This window comes from Echeneis naucrates, chromosome 13 (assembly GCF_900963305.1).
Source record: "Echeneis naucrates chromosome 13, fEcheNa1.1, whole genome shotgun sequence".
NCBI lineage: Eukaryota > Metazoa > Chordata > Actinopteri > Carangiformes > Echeneidae > Echeneis > Echeneis naucrates.
The window spans coordinates 5344130-5366846 of NC_042523.1; the positions used below are offsets into that span (position 1 = coordinate 5344130).

The 22717-nt window shown below is 42.5% G+C and overlaps 1 protein-coding gene across 3 annotated transcripts in view; it reads right to left on the reverse strand.

Moving 5' to 3' along the window:
- Positions 1–22717, reverse strand: part of aplp2 (amyloid beta (A4) precursor-like protein 2) — a 50106-nt gene that overhangs the window by 5156 nt on the left and 22233 nt on the right. For 2 of the 3 annotated variants that reach the window (XM_029516983.1, XM_029516981.1), the window contains exons 2-13: positions 20036–20209; positions 18518–18647; positions 13230–13342; positions 11245–11465; positions 10807–11006; positions 10233–10400; positions 8173–8306; positions 7611–7685; positions 7156–7314; positions 5944–6072; positions 3207–3306; positions 2274–2447 (exon numbers count right to left, since the gene is read on the reverse strand). In XM_029516983.1, the coding sequence (XP_029372843.1) occupies positions 2274–2447; positions 3207–3306; positions 5944–6072; positions 7156–7314; positions 7611–7685; positions 8173–8306; positions 10233–10400; positions 10807–11006; positions 11245–11465; positions 13230–13342; positions 18518–18647; positions 20036–20209 (1777 nt within the window). The remainder of the gene's footprint in view (positions 1–2273; positions 2448–3206; positions 3307–5943; positions 6073–7155; positions 7315–7610; positions 7686–8172; positions 8307–10232; positions 10401–10806; positions 11007–11244; positions 11466–13229; positions 13343–18517; positions 18648–20035; positions 20210–22717) is intronic. The other variant, XM_029516982.1, reaches the window with a different exon arrangement.

Below are 22717 nucleotides of genomic sequence, written 5' to 3' on the forward strand. Positions count from 1 at the left end.
GCACAAAGATATTCAGCCCTTTTCTGACAACTGTCTCCTTAGTGCACTGGTGACAACAAAGCCCTTTCTTCCATTCAGCACAGTGTGAGCAGTGTGAGGCCAGCATGACGCTGACCTTTACATCTTCCACAAAGGCCCTCTCAAAGTTCGGTTTTGCATATAGCTGAGGTTCCTCTGTAAATGTCCAGTCACGTGTACTGATTCTTCAGATGGATCAACAATGAGCCATCCTGACATACTCAGCTCCAATTTCATGGTCAAAATTCTGCATTGCTGCAGCTCCTCATCTACACATCCTCGACAGCCCCTTGAGATTTGAACAGAAACACCCTGTGGGCTTCTGTAAGTGGTTGAGTCAAAAACTGGGCCATAGTGTCAAATATGCATGTTAGACTGATGGTTTTGAAATAGGCATAGGATCTATTAATACATACACACCAGATATGCCATGAATAAAACAAGAGAGGGAGAAAGAGCCAGCAAGGCAGCGGGGGCAGTCAATGTCCTGAACAATGTACAGCAGAATCTGCCGGAGACTCATTGTCTGCTGCTGCTGCTAGTCTGCCAGGGCCTAACGCTTGAGATTAGCACAATTGCTCTAGGATTAAGCAAGGAACAATGATGCGTTTACAAGCCTCACTTAGCCAGAGTGACGTTAGAAACCCTGGCAGGTTATCAAATGGTACGGCAGGGTACACATAATGTTGCAGCCAACCACAATGACAGTGACCTCTATGGGAACAATGCGACTTCTCATCTGCATGGATTTGTAAAAAGGGCTGAAACAAGTAATCCGTTCATCAACAAAGTCAATTGGAAGAAAATGAATTGAAAATTCAAGTTGTTTATCAAGCAAACGTGTCGGATATTTGCAAAGTTGAACCTAGGTCCGAAAAAACAAAACAGATGATGTAACCAAGTGTCTGTCTCAAGGCTAGTAGAACAAATTGGGCCATTTCAATTTAGACTTTGGGTCAGCAGCGGAAGGACTGAGCCTCAGACAGGGCCAGTAAATCACACGGGTCCTATTAAGAAGAGGGCGACTGATGAGGGGAATAAGTGTGTGGGTGGGGGAATAATTAAGCAAAGCGCTTTGTCAAAATGTACTGAAGACAGCGAACACACGACTGGAAGGAGAGCTGGCTGTCACCTATCATTGCCAGACTCAGAAGCCACTGACTTCGCTATTCAACATGAGGTGATAATCCTAGTATGAAGAAAAGCATAGAAACGAATGACACCCAACAACTGCCTTTGCGTATCATAAAAAAAAAAAAAAAAAGATTAAAAAAAAGGAGAAAAATAAAAGAGAGAAAAGCTTAAAATGAACCATTAGCTCGCTTTTGATAAAATAGAAATGGGGAGAGAGAGAGGATCTTAAATTGCACCAAAGGTGAAGGAAAAAGGATAGGAGAGGTATAGATGGGAATGACTTGTAAGATGTTGGGAGGGGAGGGGAGGGGAGGAGAGGGGAGGAGAGGGGAGGGGAGGGGGTTAAGTTAAAACAAGATGCAACAGAGGCACCAACCTTTCTTGAAGGCACGTGGGGAGTCTGATAGGTCGCCTTGGCATTAGAAATGAGCAACAGAAAAAAAAGAAGAACAGAAAAGGGGGAGGAAAAAAGAGAGAAAACTTAAGTGAGAAGAGAAACGCAGGATTATCAAGCTGTGTTAATTGATTTGGAAAAGAGTCCAGCGGGGAAGAGTCCGAAAATAAATTTGAGAGATAACCAAACTCAAAAAGGGAGCCATTTCAAAACTGGCTATCTCTATCACAGCCATCTGGGGTGTGTACGGGCATGTATATTAAATGTTCCTTGGGGATTTCCTTGCTACTTTTGTTCGTCTCAAGCTGGAAATGCTCCATCCATCACTTTCTTCTCTGTTTGAGAATTCAATCTTTTGTTTGGCACAAATGTGACAAAGACGAGAACCATAACTGCTCATTTTCCCCCCAAAGCTGTTGGCTCCAACTGAGCAACAAAGCCTGAGGCTTTGTGCATTTATCTGAACTTCACAAGCGCCATGTTGAAGGGTAGGCCACAGGGAACTGTGCAGGCACAGATAAGTCCAAACCAGTGGCTCCACAGCACATTTTCATTGCCATGAAACGCATTGTAAACCAATTCTTCCTCACTGTCCAACAGTCCTGGCATGCTTTGTCACCAATGTCCTTCAGAAAGACTTGTGTGCTTGCAGCATTGCTCTCTATACAGGAAAAGAACCGCTCATGATGCTGTCTGTGTGCGTGTGTCCGAGGCCCGAGCTGCTCACCCTCAGGCTCTGAATGGGTGCCAAGGGATGAGACCTGGATGGGCCGGTAAGGTTTGCCCTCAGACACGGGGACTTCCACGCTCTCCTCTGATGACACGGTGACGTCTGGCTGTGACTCCGAGATAGAGGACAGGAACTGGTCCATGTCGGCTTTCTGCTCCTGGAGAAGCTCATCTTTGGAAAAGGTAAAGGACAGAGTAAGAGACATGCTGGCAAACACCAGCACCAGCCATCTTGGAAACACGGCAGCAACGCACAAAATGAGTTTCATCAATTATTGTTAACATTCTTTTCCCAACAGTTAGAGAGCTGCTGCTTCAAGACCCGCTCGTTCCCATTTCTGCTAACAACCAATTAGTATTTTTCTGAGAGCTATTTTCCATGTAAAACTGCACGTCTCCCAACAGGATGCTGCATGGTGAGAGTCGTGACCCAGTTCTGTCACTGAACGCGCTCCACTTTAATCTTTGCTGCAACACCTTTCTATGGTTCCTTTAATGAACATAAAAGAAAATTTTTAAATGTGCCGGACATTTCCTGTTTTCAATTGTTCCACTGAAGTTGAACACATCCCTGATACAAAGCCTAGCTTTAAATATAATTATAAAAATCTGAGCTTACAAAACCCTTAAAAAACCAGAAGTAGCTATATTAAGTTCCACTAAACAAATTCATACAGAGAAAAAGACTCTTTTCTCTCTCTCTCTCTTTGATAATTGGTCTACTGGTCTCTTCATGTTTGTGTTTCCCTTTGTGCAAATAGAAGATATAAAAGAAAATATCACCATAGGCCACAAGAAATGTGATATATTTGCTTCATCTCGCTGGCATATGTGCGAATTCAATCTCTGTTTTCATTTCACTTCACTCTTATTAAACCACACCATCCCTCCCCAAGGACCCCGGGGTGGCTTTAGACTGAACACGACTCACCAATTTCATCCTGAATCTCCTCAGCCACATAAGGTACTTTGTAGAGCAGTGACAGACTCTGGTTCATCCTCTCCTCGATCACATGCAGGTGAGTCATCACCTGGCATTGGGGAAAAAACTAAGTATTGGATTATGCATAACAGAAGACTAAATATAAAGATTACATGGACAATGTTAGCATTATCAGTAGACAATATTTTTTTAAATTAACCTTTGAGTTTAATTTAGTGTATAACGCCAAATGCGTATAGTAAATTCCAAAAATGTTGTCCTCCAAATGCTCATTTTCTCAAAGCAACAGTCAAAAACATTCAGATTTCATTTATAATAATGTAAAATAAAGACAAACTGTATATTGCATATGTGGGATATTTTTAAATAATGAATTTAAAATGATTTGACTTGATTAATTCAATCAAATTGTTGTTGAATCATTTTAAGGCATCTGACAAATCCAGTGATGAAAAATGATTTCAATGCTAATCTAGAGACAACAAAACTACACACTGAATTGCCAACCATTAGTGTCAAATGTTCATCCCAAGAGTATTCACGTATGATATCATATTAATGGTTTAGAGAACACGCTCTCATCTCAGAAAATCCCCATGTAACTCGCTCTGGAGTTTATTATCAGTGGTGAGGTTCCAAGTTTTGAGAATCACAGAGCACAGTCTGGGCTTTGGAGGATCGCACCCAGGAGCTTGTGTTATGCAGGAAAAACATGGTGGTGCAAAGTGATAACGCACGAGAAGATTACAATTCATCCTCAGCAAGCTGAGGATCAAAAATAATAAGCACATCAAAAATAAGACAAAAATCTAATAAAGAGGAAAAACAATAAGACAACAGCAACGAGAGATAAAAACAAAAATATGAGGAGGAAGTGATTTTGTTAGGGAACCGCTGCCTTGACACTAAGTGAGCAAAATAGACACTACACATGTAATAAATTGATGCAAACAAGAGACAAACTTAATGAATGGCCACAAATTACAATCTAAGAAATTTAATTCACGATGATATAAATATACTGACCAAATGGAGTTACTATCAATAAAATAGCACATTTTCTTTCGACTCGCTCACAGTCATCCAGCTTCCTGACATCAAAACAAGTTGCTGCACGTAATCATCAAATCAGGCTTGAAGCTCTGAACTGACTTGACAGGATCATCTGCCTCTCAGTGCCACTGATAACCACAAAAGCAACTTGTGTACATTTGTGTATTATGAAAATCCTGCCTAACTCTGAACTGAATTATGATGTTTAAAGCGGAGAAATAATTTCACATTTCTGCAGCCAAAGTGGTTGGCAGAATATGAGTACCTACCAGCCTCTGACAAAGCTGACCAGCTCTTGGCAGGTAACTGGTGTTTATTTACCACTATGATGATTGACTGTTTTAATCTTCCAACACATGGCTGCAGTGCAGCACAGCCAGCAACAGATGGCAATAATGCACCTTTCCCATTACAAGGCACGCTGCAGCCACCTTCCTGCACATGTTTGACAAACAATCCATGTCATAAAAATTACATGTCCCTGTTATGGGATTGTAACATCAATGCATCAAACAGCCTTAACTAAACTGGAAAGGTGAGCCTTTTATAGAGAGATCCCAGAATGTCACAAACACAGTTATATAAGGCATCTCAACCCTGCTATTTTCAAAGACTTGTTTTATAATGCGCTCAGCCTCATGTCAAATCCACAAAAAACCATTTGCAGAAATTGAAAATGCAGTGTGGAAACTACTGCGGGATCGGTTGAGCGGAGAAGTAAACGGGGACTATGTTTGACAAATGAATTCTGTGAGAGAAAAACAATATAAATTGGCCTCTCACGGCAGACCACAGAGGCTCACATATCCCACCATTCATCGAAATATCAGCCCTCCGGTCTTCTTTCTTTTTTCCACTCCTCACTATGTTGTTTCATCCATCTGCTGTGTTATCTTAAATGGTGGAGAGTAACTATAAATGGTGGCGAAGGGCACTGAAACACACGCACAGGCGAGTACATCTAAGAGAGACGCTTCCAGCCAAATCCCTGTGCAGTGGCTCAGAGTCCAGCATTACACAAGACCTGTGCAATGTTAATCTTCGGCTGGGGCTTAAGTGAATGAAACACCCGCTCGCCCTCCATCAGACAAGCCTACTCACTCCTCCTGGGCTTCAGCTCAGGGAAACACACACACCTCCTACACACTTGGAAACAGGACAGAAAGGCTGAGACATCATTATCTCCCCCCAGTCAAAGCAAGAATAGGAGAAGTGTGAGATTTTGGGGTGGCTCAGCATGAGGTTGAATATACAGTACCATATACTGTATGTGTTCATTTTCAGATTCAGCCCAGAAGGGAGGTACCAATTAACCCAACTCGATGACACAGACCTGGAGGACCACACAGTTCATAAATGATTAACTTTGAACGTAAGATGAGTCATTCTCCACAGAAATGCCAAACACCGGCTGGTTCCGGCTCTTAAAATGCGCAGATTTGATGCTTTTTGCAGTTTGACATCAATTTAAAATGAATTTTTGAGTTTCTTACTGTTGATTTCACAAATCAAGGAATCCAAAGACATCACCTTAGGTGATGAGCATTTATTATATTCATTCCTAAACAATCAAGATGGCAACAAGGGGATCAGCTGTCATGATCCCTTAGAAAAAACAAACCCCCCTGACACAGGCACAGACACACACAGACACACACAGACACACACACACCTGTGACTTCATCTGGGCAGCCTTCTCAGGATCCACAGCCAGAACGTGCTGGTAGTGTCGGATGGTGTGTTGGCGGTCCTTGTTCTCAGCACGGACGTAGCGTCTCAGGGCTTGGAGGATGCGGTGGGGCTGGGGAAATACAGTAAGAAGAAGAATGGTGGTTGGTTGTATTCGGTGGTGAAAAAGCCTTATCAGAAATGTAACCAGTTCTGGATTAGGATGATGCAATAAACCTGCCTTAGATATATCTGGCATGGTAATACTTTTATTTTCTGAACTGCTGAATCATTTCATTTCACTTACGTTCTTACACTTATGAAGCCAAAGTCTAATTTCTTGAATGGATTTCTCAAAGTTTTTTATTTAGAATATTTATATTTCATCAGATTCTGGTTCAAATGATGAAACAACAAGGCCAGATTCAGAGTTATAGCCTGTCATTTGACACGACTCTTCTTTGCGCTAAGTAAGATAAAAAGTAACATTTAAATTATTCTCTTCCCCTCTTCATCGGTGTAGCAGAGGGACAGCAAGGGTATCGTGTGTCCAAAAAAATATTCATTCTGTGTGAACTGACAAAAAAATCTAATGGCCACAGCAAAATAGCATCAAAGCACAGACGACACTGCTGCTGATGACGCAATTATTCATTCTGGAGGCAAAAGAGAAGCAGAAATGACTGTGAACAATCCAGGTTATGCTATCAAAGTTGACATGAGTACAAAATATTAATATAGATATATAAAATTGATATATTCTTTTTTTTATGAACACTGGTGGTGAGAGAGAAGACCAGCATGTTGTACCAGAGTACCAAACTGTGCACTGACCTAAGGATCAAAAGACTATTTAATAAAAGGAATCAAAAAAACAAACAAACAGACAAACAACAACAACAACAACAAAAAAAAAAAAAAAAACACCATGCGTGGACTATGGATGAAGGTTGAAATGTGGCTGACTTTTTGTTCATGAAAGATTTTGGTGTGTGCGCCTTTCTGGCTGCAGTAATCCATTCTCCTCATGAGGGTCTTTTGACAGGATATGATATTATTCATAAATAGTGCAGCCGAGTGCTGCACACACAAACCTGTGTGTGTGTGTTTATGAGTTTGCACATTGACTCAAGCAGGGAGGAGAAATGCCATGAAAACCTGACGGAGAGGTGATGAGAGGATAAAAGGTCCTCTATGGCTGGGGTGTGGTGTTTACCCTGGGGGGGTCGGCCTGCAGTGCAGCCAGGTAGTTCTCCAGGGCCAGACGGCGCCGGTCATTCAGCATGGCCTCCACCCGGGCAAGGTGAGTCTCCACCAGCTGCTGTTTCTCACTGGCTGCCTCCTCCTCCAGGGTCTCCACCATGGCTTGGAAATGCTATAAACAAAATGCCAAGTATGTATAAATATGTTTATGCATTTCATGCAACAGAGCTCCTTCAGCTGCTCCTCTCAGACTGTCACCTATCAGGCTTCCTAGGGGAGTTGGGGACTCGTTTAAAGGTCTCCCCATTCAAAATGCGCCCTAATTTTGCCTTAGAGTGATAAAGATAGCACAGCCAGGGAAAAAAAGATCTTTAATGGCGCAGGGAGTGAGGGACCCTGTGCCTGGAAGACATCACATCTCACTCAAACAAAGGGACAAGTGGGGGGAGACTCCCTCGGGAGTCTTACCTGGATCAGTGTCTGCCTCTCAGCCTTGGGCAGGTTCTTAGCCTGGCGATCAGCCTCTTCCCATTCCTTCCTTACCTGAAGCAAGGGAGACAGACAGTAAAGCAAATGAAATGAGATGCAAACAATTGCTTTTATAGGGTTCACACTTCAAAAATAGCTGAAGTGCACTGTTGAAATGCAGCACAAGGTGGTCTCTACTGCCTGTGCTCACAAAAAGCATGTTAGCCAGTGGCTAAAATCTGTTTTGGTAAAAGCTGATCAGCAGTGGTAAAACAACGTCTGTCAGTGCAAAAACACCAAAGATTCAAGTAAGACCCAACTCCTTGACATTGTCCTAGTAATACATTTAAAATTTCAATTTCCCTTGACTTGCAAATTATCTGGCCTTGACTACTCTCGGCTGCACTCGACAAGCTAAGGGGGATTGTTACTCTCCACTCTACTTCATCCATCATCTGTATGGCTTTATCCATCAGGGTTTTGTGGTCACACTGCAGGAAGAGTCTCAGCTAGGGGCTCTTTAATGGGGGAATTCGTGTCCTGATTCGACCTGGTAACTCACCCTCTCCATGCGGTTGCGGTGCCTGATCTCCAGTTGCTCCTTGGCTCTCTGGAAGCGACTGTGCTCCTTGTCATCAGCCGGGGTCTCAAAGTAGATGTCCACATCATCGGTGGGCTGGGAAGTCGGGGGCACAGCTGCAAATTCAGAAGAACAGACGGTGAGCGAACAGGACTGCAAACTGAGAGCCAGGCAGACAGATTGACACAGATACAGACGGACGGACGGACCGGCGCATCCAGTCAGCACAGATAGGTAGAAAGACAAAGCTGGACAGACGACTGGGCACAGAGCAAGAGGAAAAGGTACAAGCAAAATGCAGATTGAAGTTGGACAAAAATCCTCACGAAAGCACTTCTTTCACTGGCCTTCCTCCACCCTCAGTAACTCTGATAAATTTAAGGGAATCTGACAGTCTTTCCTTTTGAATTCCTTTCATCTTCCCATTGGCTTTCCGTTGGCAGGCTGCGTCTCCAACACTAATGGAAATATCTCCGTGTTTGACGGCCGGGTCATCCAGGGTGAAGCCAGAGGGCTCTGTTCTAGGCTCCTTGCTGCACAGTCACGCAGGATTCACTCCCCACATCGCTGCAGCTCACAAAAAACAACAATGCTCCAGGCTCGCAAGCAGGAGGTGACCTCATCATTTGGCCGCACCCTCAAAGAGACGACGCGTGGATTAATGTACGAGTGCATACTTCCTACTCTAATCTGAACTGCTTCAGCCTCTAAAATTATCTTATCTTTGAAATGCAAATGCAAAAAAAAAAAAAAAAAATCCAAGTGGTATGGCCATGAATAGTGTTTGAACTGATGAACTGAAAAGAAGGTGCTTACTGACGTGTGCTGGTGAGGTTTGAGCAGATATAGGGGCAGGGCTGAGAGATGGACACGTTGACAGGCAGACAACAAAAACAAATAGAAAGAGTGAACACAGACAGAAAAACAGCGCAGTGCGTTTGAATATAACCTATTAATGAACAAAAGAACATTTGTGGCATGAAAAGATTAACCTCTTTTTTTAATAAATTTGGGAGTTTTTACGGAATTTGAAGTCAGTTTTTTGTGAGGAGTTAAAAGTAATGAATTGGAATACCCGCAGAAAGACATTTTTATGCTGATTGAGTATTTGTACCACAGGCAAAACAATGTTTTGCATATTGTTATGCAATTTTTATTCAAGTATTCATTCCCTTTAATAAAAAAAGCCGAATTTGCTCTGTGGTGCTAAACACAAATACTCTCTGTGAGTTCACACAGTGTCTGATATCTTCTTAGAAATAATACCTAAAACAAGCTGTTCTTCTTTTTGTTTGGTTCTTTATATCATTACTTATATCTAAAAATTCACCCTCCCAATTAAGTATTGCATTAATAAACCCCAATGATAACTGTGTTACTGTTATAAATGAAAATCTTAAACCCTCAGATCTGTTATGCCATTAATAACTACCAGTTTATGGATGTAGATGCTAAGTGACATTTTACTCAGTGGTCCAGTGGCCAGTATTAATTGATTAATTAATGACAGAAAATTTATCTGAACCAATTTCAACCTCTTAATTTATGTTAAGATATTTATCAAGGAGCAATATCAAATAAAAGCTACCTCTTGCCATTAAACATTTTTTACTTTCCTTTGTTTTGAGTTGCTCTTTATTAAATATCTGGATTGTGAAGTGCGCAGCCTGTCAAAACAAGCTAACCAGGAAACTGGTAATCATTTTCCAGTATTTATAGACATTTGGATTTTTTTTTATTTAAATTTTAAGACTTTATATAATTCAGTGGAATAACAAAACGGACAGCATGATGCTAAATAAACATATTTTGATTATTGTGGGGAGGTGACATGCCAACAACAGGTGTAGTGTTTCGATGTGTGACAGGTGAACAGCACAGAAAATGTGTGTTGCTTATATGGGTGTTCTGCTTATGAATCAGTGACAGACTACACCAATATTACCCTGAAGGGTTTCCAGCAGAGAGTCTGCAGCAAAGGCACAAACAGAGAAAGAAAGAGGGGTGTTTGATCAGACTGGCCTCCGTCACGTCACACTTACTCAGGTGCTTGCACACAGCCATGCAGTACTCCTCTGAGTCGAAATTGTTGCGGTTGCCGGCACAACCCCCGTAAATGAAGCGAACACATTTCCTCTGGCTCACGTCGAAGTGCCAGCGGGGCATGGAGGCCCGACAGGGGCCAGTCTCAGGCTCCAGGGTGCACACTGCTGCCGGGGGACAGCTTGTTAGATTATCCGGCCACACAGGGCAGCAGTTGATTCCAATCTCAATCACTCAGAAAACTGTCCATTGCTACAACTAAGACCACAATCAAATAGAACAACCACTTTTTCTGTAAGTGATGAGCAGGATTTAGCAGCAGCGACTTGGCTACTAATGTGTTGTAATAATACTGAACACTGCATTGTCTTTGGTGAGATGAAGAAAAAGGTAAATGCTGATGCACACACTTTTCTAATTGGCAGAGAAATATGAAAGACTCAAGTTTAAAAGTTTAAAAGGTCTGACAATATGTAAGTGGTTGGCAACGTGCCAATAACGCAGAAGGATAGAGATAGAGAGAGACAGAGAGGAGGATTGTACATTATAATCTATCATTATGTCATTACAAACCTTTCACTTCCTGCAGAGTCTTGTCTTCATCTTGACTCTCTGACATTTTGCTGCCCTCCTTCTTCTCATCCTCAGCCTCCTCCTCTGGTCTCTCGTACTCGTAGACGTAGTGGTACTCCTCCTCATCTTCCACCTCCTCATCTTCATCCTCATCAACTGGCTCCTCCTTTTGTGTGGGCTGCTCGTCGGCTGGTGTTTTGCTGTGTGTGTGTGTGTGTGGGGGGGGGGGGGGTTCAAATTGAGTGAAGGCGTGGAAGCCAGGTGGTGGGGGTTGATTTATGAAACAAGGCAGAGCCATAGGTCCACATCACAACACTTTAATTCATCCAGATGGCCAGTAATACCTGCCCTTCACACACACACAAACAAACAAACAAACAAACGCACGCACGCACGCACGCACGCGCACACACACACACACACACACACACTTCTCACCTGTCCTCCATAGCATCCTCCTCATCCAGGTCAGCTTCGTCAATCTCCTCATCCTCTATCTCCTCCTCTTCATCATCTTCCTGTGAGGGCACGGAAGCTGGGGCTGTCTCCCCAACGCGGGAGGCGGGGCAACAAACGTATTCTGTGCCGCGGAACTTGTCAATACCACAGGGCAGCAGCATGCCATAGCTATGCAGCACCATGGAGCTCTTGGAACAGGCCTGATGGGGAAGAGGGGGAGAGAGCAAGTGATGACATCTGCTGGATGCAGCACAGGGCTCCAAACTGATGATGCTGCAGTGCTTTCTCTGATTTTTCTCTCTTCTTCTCTCTCCCTTGGTTTCCTTCACCTTCTCAATAACTCAATGAGTCAGAATATAAATCTCTAACAATAACAAAAAGCTGTCAGTTGTTTTGGGCAACCGTGGTAGTGTATGAATTCATGTCACATTATCTTATGTCATTTTCTCTTATGTCATTTCAGTTTATGTTATCATGACTGGTAATGTTATCTCCTATCATGTTGTTACACATATATATATATATATATATATACACACACAAACTTTTGACTGGTAGTATATATATATATGTATTACGGGGCATCATCACTTCACGCAATGTTTTCTTAAGATTTAACAAGTCATGGCAAATCTTATCCCTAATTAAATGATGCAATCATACTATATAGTTCCTCTGTCTTAAAAACAATATTCAATATAAATACACAACTTATCAGACTACTTAAAAATAAGCAAAAGAAATGTTTCAGTTGATCAGTAAAATCAGATTATGGTCAGTGAGTGAACGCAGCGTAACTGATGTTGATTGTGAACCTTTAGGTGAAACTTTGCTTTTGAGCCTAGAAAAAGCAGTGCAGCACGTAGAAAGCCAGCCATAGGTGAGTATCACTATCACTATCACTATCAGCTCAAATCTGATGGAATATCTGGAGAAGACAAACTGTTTTTGTCTTCTTACTCTACGCTTGCAGTACATATCTTTCAAAAGCATTTTCTTATTATTTAAATGCTGCCTCTTTAAATGTACACAAGGTTTTGCAGCTTTTTTTTATCCTTCTCTGTACCGTTTATGTCAACTATATACTATTTACCTAGCCTTAGATATGTAACCAGCTTTTACTTTTTGAAATGTGTTGCACTGCTGTTGGTTCTCTCTTACCTGGCCTGGTACTGGATCTAAGCACCTACACAATGTACTGATTCTATAGCTACTTACAACATGCAATACAATGAGTAATGGGCCACACTTCCCAAAAAAGTCATGCGCTACTTTAACTGGTGTGCCGCTTTTCAGCAATACTGTAGTTCACGTAGCAGCTGCTCAGAGATGCTGAGTACAATTTCAGTTAGCTGATGGCTGCTGAGCAACTCCAATGGAGCAGCTGAGGATTAGGTACCCTGCCTAACAACATCTAAGGCAATTTCTTAGGGAGGGGTATTGTTCTTAAATCATCTGCTTCCCTTCACTGGTAAGATTTATTATTGCCTGGTTGGAACAAATTCATTAGGCCATTTGTACCGGTGGATGTCCACCATCTATGGCTGCAGATGCATTTGTAGCATATGTCTGGGGAGAGCAAGAGTCAGGGAAGCTCAAGGAAGCATCGACATAAACAGACGCTTGACAGGCTCAGTGAGTAGTTGCTCTTCCTGTCATGGTCAGGAGCGGCCCCCAAGGGCCAGCTCTAGAGCTGCCCAGGGGGGATTAGTTGCATTAAAGCCAAAGCACTAATCTGATTAGCAGCTGAAATTTGAGTTGTCCTAGTCAGCTTGTGATCAGAGGGCCTCCGAGACAGGTGGAAGGATATTACGGAGGAAGAAGAAAAAAATTGGATTGAAAGACTCTATGAGGAGACTAAGAATTGGATATTGGATATTGCAATTGGCTTTCTTTCCCATTGGTCTGAGCTATCACCAAGATAGAGCCTCCCACTGTTTCCTGTGAAGTCATTCCTTCCTTACCTCTTTGGCCACAGAGTGCCACTGCTGATGGCTGACGCACATGTCCATATGCTCCTTGTGGAAGAACTTGCACTTCTCTGGAACCAGAAGCACGTCACTCACGAACTCGCCCACTGTAACAGCAATTCACATGGAACAATGTGTCTGTTAGTTGCATCACTAATATGTCCAAAAAAATTACAAAATTAATAAATACATGAATCACTCCTCTGACTGTTCACTTGTCTACAACATTGCCGGGGTCTGTTAACAATGAATTGCCACTGGGACTAAAAAAAGGAATGGCAGATGAGAGGAATGAAATAAATTTAATAATTCATGGCTGTCTGGTTCTTTACCACTGTAATTCCATTACAGTGAACAGGAAGATCATTTGAAACGTGAACATCTGTCCATGCACCTGAATCCGCAAAGGATTCATCCCTTCGTAGCCACATCTGTTGATCTGCAATCAACATGGCAATAGAGAAAATTATGTTTCATAGTGTGACTCTTGTAAGGCACACTAGACTCTTACTGTCGGTCATTGATATAATCGACTTGATAAATTCAATTTGAGCATATTTTATTCATAAAACAAGCTGACAGAAGGTGGATCAGGGGGTATAAAAGACCTGAAAAGTATCTTTTAAATTCCTTTGAATGGTTTCAGGTAGGAAACACTGTGCGTGTCGGCATATGGTGCAGGGGTCAAAGGAAAGATTAAAAAGGACAGCGCCTGCCAGTGGGCTGGCAGTGTGACGAGGTACCATCACAAACAGATGGAAAACCAGCTAGAAAGAGAAAAAGGAAGCAATAGAGGATGGGAAGAAAAAAAAAACGGTTTAGAGCAAAGTTCAGGCTGAGATCAGTGTGGCTGAGGAATGGGTGGATCGAAAACGCACAAAGGAGGATCTAGGTTTCACGACAAGGGCCGAGAGCTGTCCTGTAACTGCTCATTTAGCGGTTTGCCATGACCTCGGCCTGAGGCAAAGCTGCTGGAGCACTTCATGTGAGCCAAGCAAGGCAGGCCGGCAGAGGGTGAAAAAGCAGTGTTTTGGAAAATGAGAGGGTAGGATAGGAAGAGGAGACTGCTGGAAATAGCAGAGGACTCAGCAGCTGCTTCTCATCTCCACCCAGGAGGTACAGTGACAACCCCCCACCCCCCTTAACCCTCTATACCCTCAAATCTACTGCCTTTGCATTTTGCCCACCACGGATGGAGAGCAACTATGTACATTTAGTCACATACTGTACTTAGATACAGTTTCCATGGTATTTCATCCATTTGTTGACTAAACCCCAAAAATGCTCCACATTGTTGTTTTTCTGTTCATTTTAAAGCCTAGACACTTTCATTCTCATTCAACTGGTCATAAATCACTATAATTTAGGGGTAATGTCTAATTTTTCTTCGATTTTATTTGACAGCTAGAGCTGAGATTTCTTTGAGATACGACCATTTTACGAAACGGGATGCATTGTTATAGCTTGTCTAAACTGCCAGAAAATGAGGAATAGTCCCATGCAATAGAAGAACATTAAATAAACTCGGAAAGAAGCCATCCTAGATAATATGTACTTTTACTTTCAATATTTTAAGCTAATGCTTATATTCTACTTAAATATGAGCATATTTTTTTCTGAATTTCCTTTATTGACTTTGTCAGACAGTTTTAAATTCTTTAATTGCAACATTCGCTTGAGTCAAATTATCTGAATGTGTCTTCCTCCAACACTGTCCTCAGCTCCATTTCCTGCACAACAGACAATAACTGATTCACTCGCACATTCTCTATTCATTTCATTTCTCTTTCTCTGCGTCTCCCTCTCTCATTCTCTCACACTCACCGGTTGCTTTGGTTGTGAGGTGGAGAGGTTTTGAAGCAGCCGCCAAACGCAGTCACACTGCAGTACGTGATGGATGGTGGTGTTTGGAGGGCAGCTGTGCTCTCGCAAGCACTCCTGCTCTATGTGTTTCTAAGTGTATGCGCGGCCGTGTAAACGTGGCTGCGAGAGCACATACTCAACTTTTTCTCTGACCTCCTCTCCAGCTGATCTATTCTTCCACCTTTCCTTTAACATTCTAGGTCTATCGCACACAGGCGCTAAAACTCTCCAGTGCCGAGGCTGGCTGGCTGCACTGCAGATATCTGGGGAGCATGAAGGTAAGAGTACACTTATCCCAACAACCATACCTCCAGCACACCGAGGGGGTGAATTCAATTAAGCACCAACCCTGATCTGCAGGTCGACAACGTGGCTATTGGGTTTCAAGGGCTTTCCAAAGGAAGTCTTCTGTAATCACATTTAGTGTAATCAGTATGACATCTAAGAATGCAAATAACACGTTCGGCGCTTTACGATTCAATGTGAAATATAAAGGGACTACTTAATCACAAAATATATGACATGGATGAATGAACAGTTTAAGTTACACATGGAATATCGGCATGGTGCCTTTCTCATATTCTAATCATTGTTTTTGATTAGATGCAAATATTTAAGATGTAAAATAAAAGGATTTAAATTTTAATACCATAGATGTAGCTGTTGTCTAGTGTTTGGCCTTATCGGGTTTCAGGTTTGTGATTTCATTTTTTGCAGTATGGGTAGCCTGTTTACATTTGCATCACAGATTGTACCTCTAAAGAGGGAAAAAAAAATCTGACCCACAACTGTGAAGGCATTACATGGAGGAGACTAAACCATGACTAAACCATAAGGCAGCAGGAGTTTGGCGTTAGATGACGGCCCACATTAAATGAGCACATTTAAATAACCTTTTCATTTGTAGCAAATGATTACATTTTTTACCCCACAGGCAGACTTCACCAAGATTATGTCAGCGACCTAAAACTGAAGTTTACCTCACTTAAATCATTTGGGTTATACTTGCGATACTGTCGTGTAATAATAGAATTAGAAACTGCATGACTGCAGTCATATGTTTGTCCACATCATTGTGTTTCAAAGTTCACTTATTTCACAATCTCTAAAGGGGTGTAACAGTGCGACCAGCCAGAGGTGTGGTCCTCTGAAAAATGCCTCACTTTGAATTCATTATCTTATTCACAGCCACAAAACTGAGCCACACTGATATCAGGAAACTGTCATTGTGCGTCCGAACCTTTGTTAAGTCAACAGGCTTAGTGAACAGGAATGACAACGTGTGTGTCATGTCTGTAAGCATTACTTGTTAGATCCCACATATGACCCAATCACGGCTCGATGAAATTTCCAGATACAAAGAAGGCCAAAGGCCAAGGAACACAAAGTCAACTTGAGTATTATTGTGTAATGCTAATGGCTAGTTCTACATGCACGCACACCAATCGACACTCCAGCCACACAAATGACCATTACTATTGCAGGAATAATAATAATAATAATAATAATAATAATAATAGACTCTTAATAATCCTCTGCTGTTGCATGCTTTGGGGATTACAGTGTCATGGGAAAAAAAAATCCTATTCATTTTCAGCGCCTTTGTTTGGGGACAGGAAACATGAAGGGATTGTGGCTCTTCGTCTGAGCCTAAGCATGGAGAGATAGGATACAGAATACCCTCGTCTCACTCTTTTCATACTGAGCTGCTTCCTTAGTACTTACATTATTCATATAAACCTATTAACTTGACAAGGGTACTGGTCTGGACCATTTAATCATATCCTTCGAGCTGCAGTCCACCTCCCTTTCGTCCGTTTCCGTTTCTTTTTGATTCGGCTGTAATGAATGTACATGGATGAGTATAAGCCAGAAACTCTGCTATCCATTTCACTGGAACGCTAAATGAAAATCACAAATAATGAATACTAACAACAACATTTAATTTAATAGACAGGCCTGAGAAATCCTGGCCTTGGCGAGGGGAGGCGTGGTGAGGTGGCTTATGCATGCCGTGCCTTGTAACATATGATCAGAGCCCTCCAATTAAGCTCCTAACATGCTCCATTACATAATTAAGCAGATACCCTCTCAATAGCATCCTTCTTGCCAACACCTTATGTTTATCTCTTCTCCTCCATCTGTCTCCGTTCCCTCCACTCAGGGTCCTCATTTGCAACCTGGTCGAGCAACATAGAAGGCCTTTGTAATTTGATGGGGCATGAGCGCTCAGACCTTTAACAATGATGACAAAAATGTGCAAAAACAAGCAATCAGGCTATTTAATTACTTCAGAAGAGGTAATGGGATTGTTTTAATCAAATGGTAGCCGTGACACTCTTGCTGAATCATAATGAGAGGTCTTGGGGTGTTGATTAATGCAGCAGACAGCAACCGTGATGATGGGAGGACAGAGACTATCAGGTGTGGTGGGATGTAAGTGGAGAATATACCAGGGGAATGAACCTAGTTCATCTGTATTCCTGCCCCGGACACTGAGGGGCCACTCCAGTTGTGGTGTTTGCCGTCCCATGAATTTCCCAAAAGCCTCCTCTCTGCGTTTGCCAAAAATGCTCTTGAATGGTAGCCCATTTCACAGTCCAGTGCAACTGCTAATGGCTTTTTCATCTCAGAAAGCAGCACAACTCAATCAGCAAGAGGCTTTTGGACAGAGGAAGGGTGCTGGGAAATGTTAACAGCACAGAGTTGGATATATTTTCCTTCTTGACGTGGCAGGGCAAGTACAGGGGAGAAGCCTTTTTTCAGAACTCGATTTCTCTGTTGTGGCAGTCCGCAGAGGCCGTAGGAGTGTTCTGTGTTTCTATAAGTCAGCAGGTACATAGACATGTGGCCGGCAAAGTGTGAGTCTCTATCTGACATTTAATAAACCAGAATATGACCATGTTGCCACAGCTGATTACAGCAATGCTGCAGGAGACAGAGGAGGGAGAGGGGTAAGTATGATGGCTAGGCGAATGGAGAAATGGGGAGTAATAAAGAAGGCATCCTCACAGACCTTCCTCTTGCTGACCCTGTGTGTCTGTGCGAGTTTATGGCCACTGTCTGAGGGGGGAAATAAGATTGTGCTTTATTGCTCAACAAGCCTCCCCAGCAATAATAGCTTTTCTCCTCTCAGCTATCTGTTCTGAGAGACATTAGCTCCCATCCAGTCTGGATCTTCTCAATCTGCAGCTCAAGGCCTGGATTAGTCAACTGAATCAGCCTCCAATATTGCTCCATGTCACCTCTGCCTTTGGCTACCATGTATCATAATCTCTTCTTTCTCTATATTGAATAAAGCGCAAATATAGATGAGAGACAAAAGGCAACAACGGGGAACACCTGGTAGGAAGGACCACTTACAGTCTACTATGTGGTTTATCCCAGCCTGTAAAATATCCATTAGTGCTCAAGCTTACCTAAGCATTTGTAAGGCACCACAATGTGGGCATGGCCTCTGCACACCTTCTTCTCCGTCTTGCACCAATTCTCAATACGAATTGGCTGGTTGGCTTCCACCACATTTGTAATTTGAAGCTCTGGATACATCTGTGGGGGAAAAAAAAAAAAAAAAAAAGCAATGAGAATGAGAGGAGAATTTTTTTGAATGTCAATGACATTGCGTATGTGCTTGGGTGGGTTAGTGCAGGAGAGAAGGTGCAATAAGTGCATCTTCAATGGGATCCTTCAATCCCTGCTTTATTCTCTCCAGATGCCATCTGCTCAACCGTGAAAGAGCACGAATTTACACTTTCTCCAAATGCCATTAAAATGTCATCAATAAATACAACTGAAGCTTCTGGAGAAGGCTGGGTGAAAATGTACGGCCCTTTTTTCTTGGATAGCTGTATAATAATCCATGACAGTAATAGCAGCAGCCTCCTGGATTAGTAGATACAATACAGCAGGAGGGACAAGTAAATCACAGCAAGAATGTCAGTGCTGCTTAAAAACATGTCCCCTATTGGAAGAATAAAAAAAGAGGGTGTACTAGTTGACGAGAAACCGGTTAACTTGAAAATTCGGTCCTTACTAGCCAACATACAGACATATCTAATAATAAATAAAACGCACATTAGCTTTTTTTTTGTCTTTTTATTTGATATCACTCTGATTACTTTGATATCCCATAAAAAGGATGTGACTGAAATTGTGCTGAATATACAAGCATCTTCGCTGAATTTAAATCATTACAAACCAATGCGACATCCCTGATAGTTTAAAGTGAAGGAATTACACACAGGAGCTGGACTGAATGTTGAAGCTCTGATTTGATTTCATTGCATTTATTTATTTGACTTACTGTGAAATGACCTTCACAGGGGCAGTGCAACATTGTGAAAAATATGATGCTTGCTCTGTTTAATGTAAAAGATATTGCTCCATCGTTTCAAAATAAAAAAAAAAATTAAATCACCGGTTAGCTTACCTTAGCACAGCATAAAGACTAGCTTTGCTCTGCCCAAAGGTTAGAAAAAAATAAAATCCCAAATGCTACATTATTTAGTATACACATGTGAGAGGAGTGGGATATTGATTTTCGATTCTTACTCTCAAGAAGAAAGTGAAGTGTATTTCCCAAAATTTCAAACATATGCTTGATGTATTTTGCCACTAAATGATATTTACAACACTTCCTGTGCATCGGCTCTGATGTGAAGCAAGTACCTGACTGAAAAGCAAAGCAGAAAATTCTATCAGAACAAACGTGTTGGTCTGAACAGCTAAGTATCAACTACATGCCATAATGTTTTTATCTTTATATAAAAATGTATGACATATTCAAATCTACTTAAAGCACAAACTGATTTCGAATTTTGAAGCTCATATCAAAAAAGCAAAACAAGGATGCTGTCCCTTCTTTGATTCTTGAATACCACCGGCCAAATGATTGATAAGATGGAGGCTGGCGTCGCGTCTGTGTCGTAGTGACTCACCTCCTGGCAGTAATGCAACACACCCTCTTTGGTTCCTACGCAGCCCTGGGTTCCAGACGGGTCAGGTTCCCATCGGCCGGTTTGAATGTTGACGTGCATGTTGAGCTTTCCACAGAACATCGCCACCTGTGGCTCTGCCACGGCAAACCCTGTGCCTGCATTGGCTGCGAGTGCCTGCAGACAGAAAAAGAGAGAGAGAGCAGAATGGGGGTTAATGCAGTCAATCATTACAGAGGCCATAAACGCTAGGGAGTTTTCTGGCTGACAGATCCCAGACACTCTCTGCTCTACTCACTTTTCTCATAAACACTGTTGTGAACCAGACACAGGAGCTCTCTGTACTCTCAAGTCTGATCACATAAAGGCGGTACTGCTCACGTACTCTGATGGATAACTATACAAGATGCGATGGAGCAGCATCAGTACTGCCTGTCAACACTTGGCTGCTGCTGGAAGTCAGTACTGCAACGCTGAGAAAGCTGAGGGGCTCGGGCAAATTAAATGCCCCTCAGGAATGTTTGGCTGGGTTGACGGTTAAACGAGTCGGGGTTTGACTGGACTTGGACACGTTTTTTTTTTTTTTTTTTTTGCTCTGATGCCCATTGAGTGGCTGAGAGGCTGCACAGAGAGCAGGAGGGGAGGAAAAAAAGACTGTAGTCCGTCATGGCTCACAAACCAGGACATTCCTAGTTAAGGGCCCAGCTTTACTAATTTAGACCTCCTGGGACTAACATCCTACCACAAAGAGAGGATCTATTACCCTTCAGGGTACACACTGATGGTTCCCGATCTGCCGTCACATCAGCTAAACAGACACGAACAGCAAAATGTACAATTTCACAAAAATATGTGTTCTGAGATGTCAAACTATTTCATTTGGTTTGGTTTACAGCAGAAGTTCAGACCCAGTGAAGTCTTACATAGCAGATACAACAGATACAAATAATACAAATAAATAAAAACTTTTCAATTTATTTCTCTGACTTCCTACCAAAGTTTCTCATCTTTGTTGACCTCCCTGTCCTTTGAACAGAGAGGAAATCTGCTATCTTTCTCTCCCTGTGGTCCCTCCTATCATCCTCATTTAGTGAACTCAGCAAGCAGGAAGCAGGAACACCCAGTCTGCTCATCCCACTCTCTAAATAACTAAACACCACTCTGGAGAAAATGGACAGAGAATGTCCAAAGATACAGTATAATTAGCTTTCATGAGATTGCCTTTCAAATGTATCAGTGTAGTACTAACATCACTCAACTCATTAGCGCCTTGCTGGGACCATAAATGGATGCCTGCTAACACTCTCCTGATGCTGGGCCTGCACAGACCAAGAAAATCTAAAGAGTTAGTGGGATGATGCAAACCGTCCAAAAAGACACTATGGGGAGCCTCCAGAGAGCAAGCAGCACGGAACTTATCCCTTCTTAACTGTCATAAAGTTATCAGCGTGAGTAAACAGGATTCAGCCCCAAAGAAAGATCAAGGGATTGAGTGAAGACCGCTGGGTGCTAATGCCTGACTGTTTGCTGGATTGTCTCGAGGAGGCACAAGCAGAGGTATCCTCTGTAGCACAGAGCCAAGGAAAAAAAATAGCTGAAGAAGGAGCAACATCGTCTCTGACATCTCTGTCTAATTCTGCGTGGGCTCACGAGCTGATAGCAGGCGCAGAACAGAGTAGAGCACGGACAAAACAATTGCTGTGTAATCATCAGTTGGCTTTGGCGTATGATGAACCGCAGCAGAATCTGCATGCATACACCCACCGACTGGATACGACACCAGGCATACACAAGCCTGGATATATTCAGCCGCATAAATATTCTGGTGGATATACACGCAAAATCAGAAAACGCACAAAAAAAAAAACATGCAGACAGTCACATAAGCACATGTTCGTCCGCGTAGGCAAGGGAGCACACTCTGGACTGTCTGGATTTAGTCCTGGGGGCACACCTGCCTCAGATTCAACCTCATTTCCCCCACTTCCTCCATCTCCATGTCGTTATCCTGCTCCACGCCTCCTCCCTCTCTGCACCACAAGCGCGTTTGCCCTCCTCCGTCTCATTCCTTTGTCAGAGTAACTTGGGGTGTGTGAGAAGCAGAGAGGTGGAGAGGAAATGAGGGATGCAGAAAAGCACTATGGGAGGAAGACAAGGCAGGCAGTGACAGCCTGACCACAGCTTAACTCCACGGCTGCGGAAAAAACAAGCACGGGGCTGTCCCATCGCCACGGTGAAAAAGTGGCAGTGTGCCTTTAACTCCACCAATGTAACAATAGCTGTGCAAGCAAAGTGGTGGCAGTTAATACTGCCACCTTAAATCTGCATTCACATGCAGCCTGTTTAATACTTTAAGAAAAACAGTTTTAGGCCAGATTTATAATAATAAGTGCAGCGGAGGGCAGCAGTTAGTGACATCAAGACTAAGTTTCGGAAAGGCATTACAGCAATGCCATGGGCGACATTTTATTCAATTTCTTGAGACTCAATTTCAACAGTGGTGGCACAATTTCCTACATCTATTTTATCAGTCATTGTAGGATAAAGTCAGGTGAGCACAAATGAGAAGAATCAAGCAGCTCTTTGACCGAGAAAGAAGCTAAGGATGAATACAACCCGCAGCCTAAAGTTTGGCACCTTTTTCTCTTTTTTAATGTGATTTGATGTAAGTGAATTCCTCTTTAA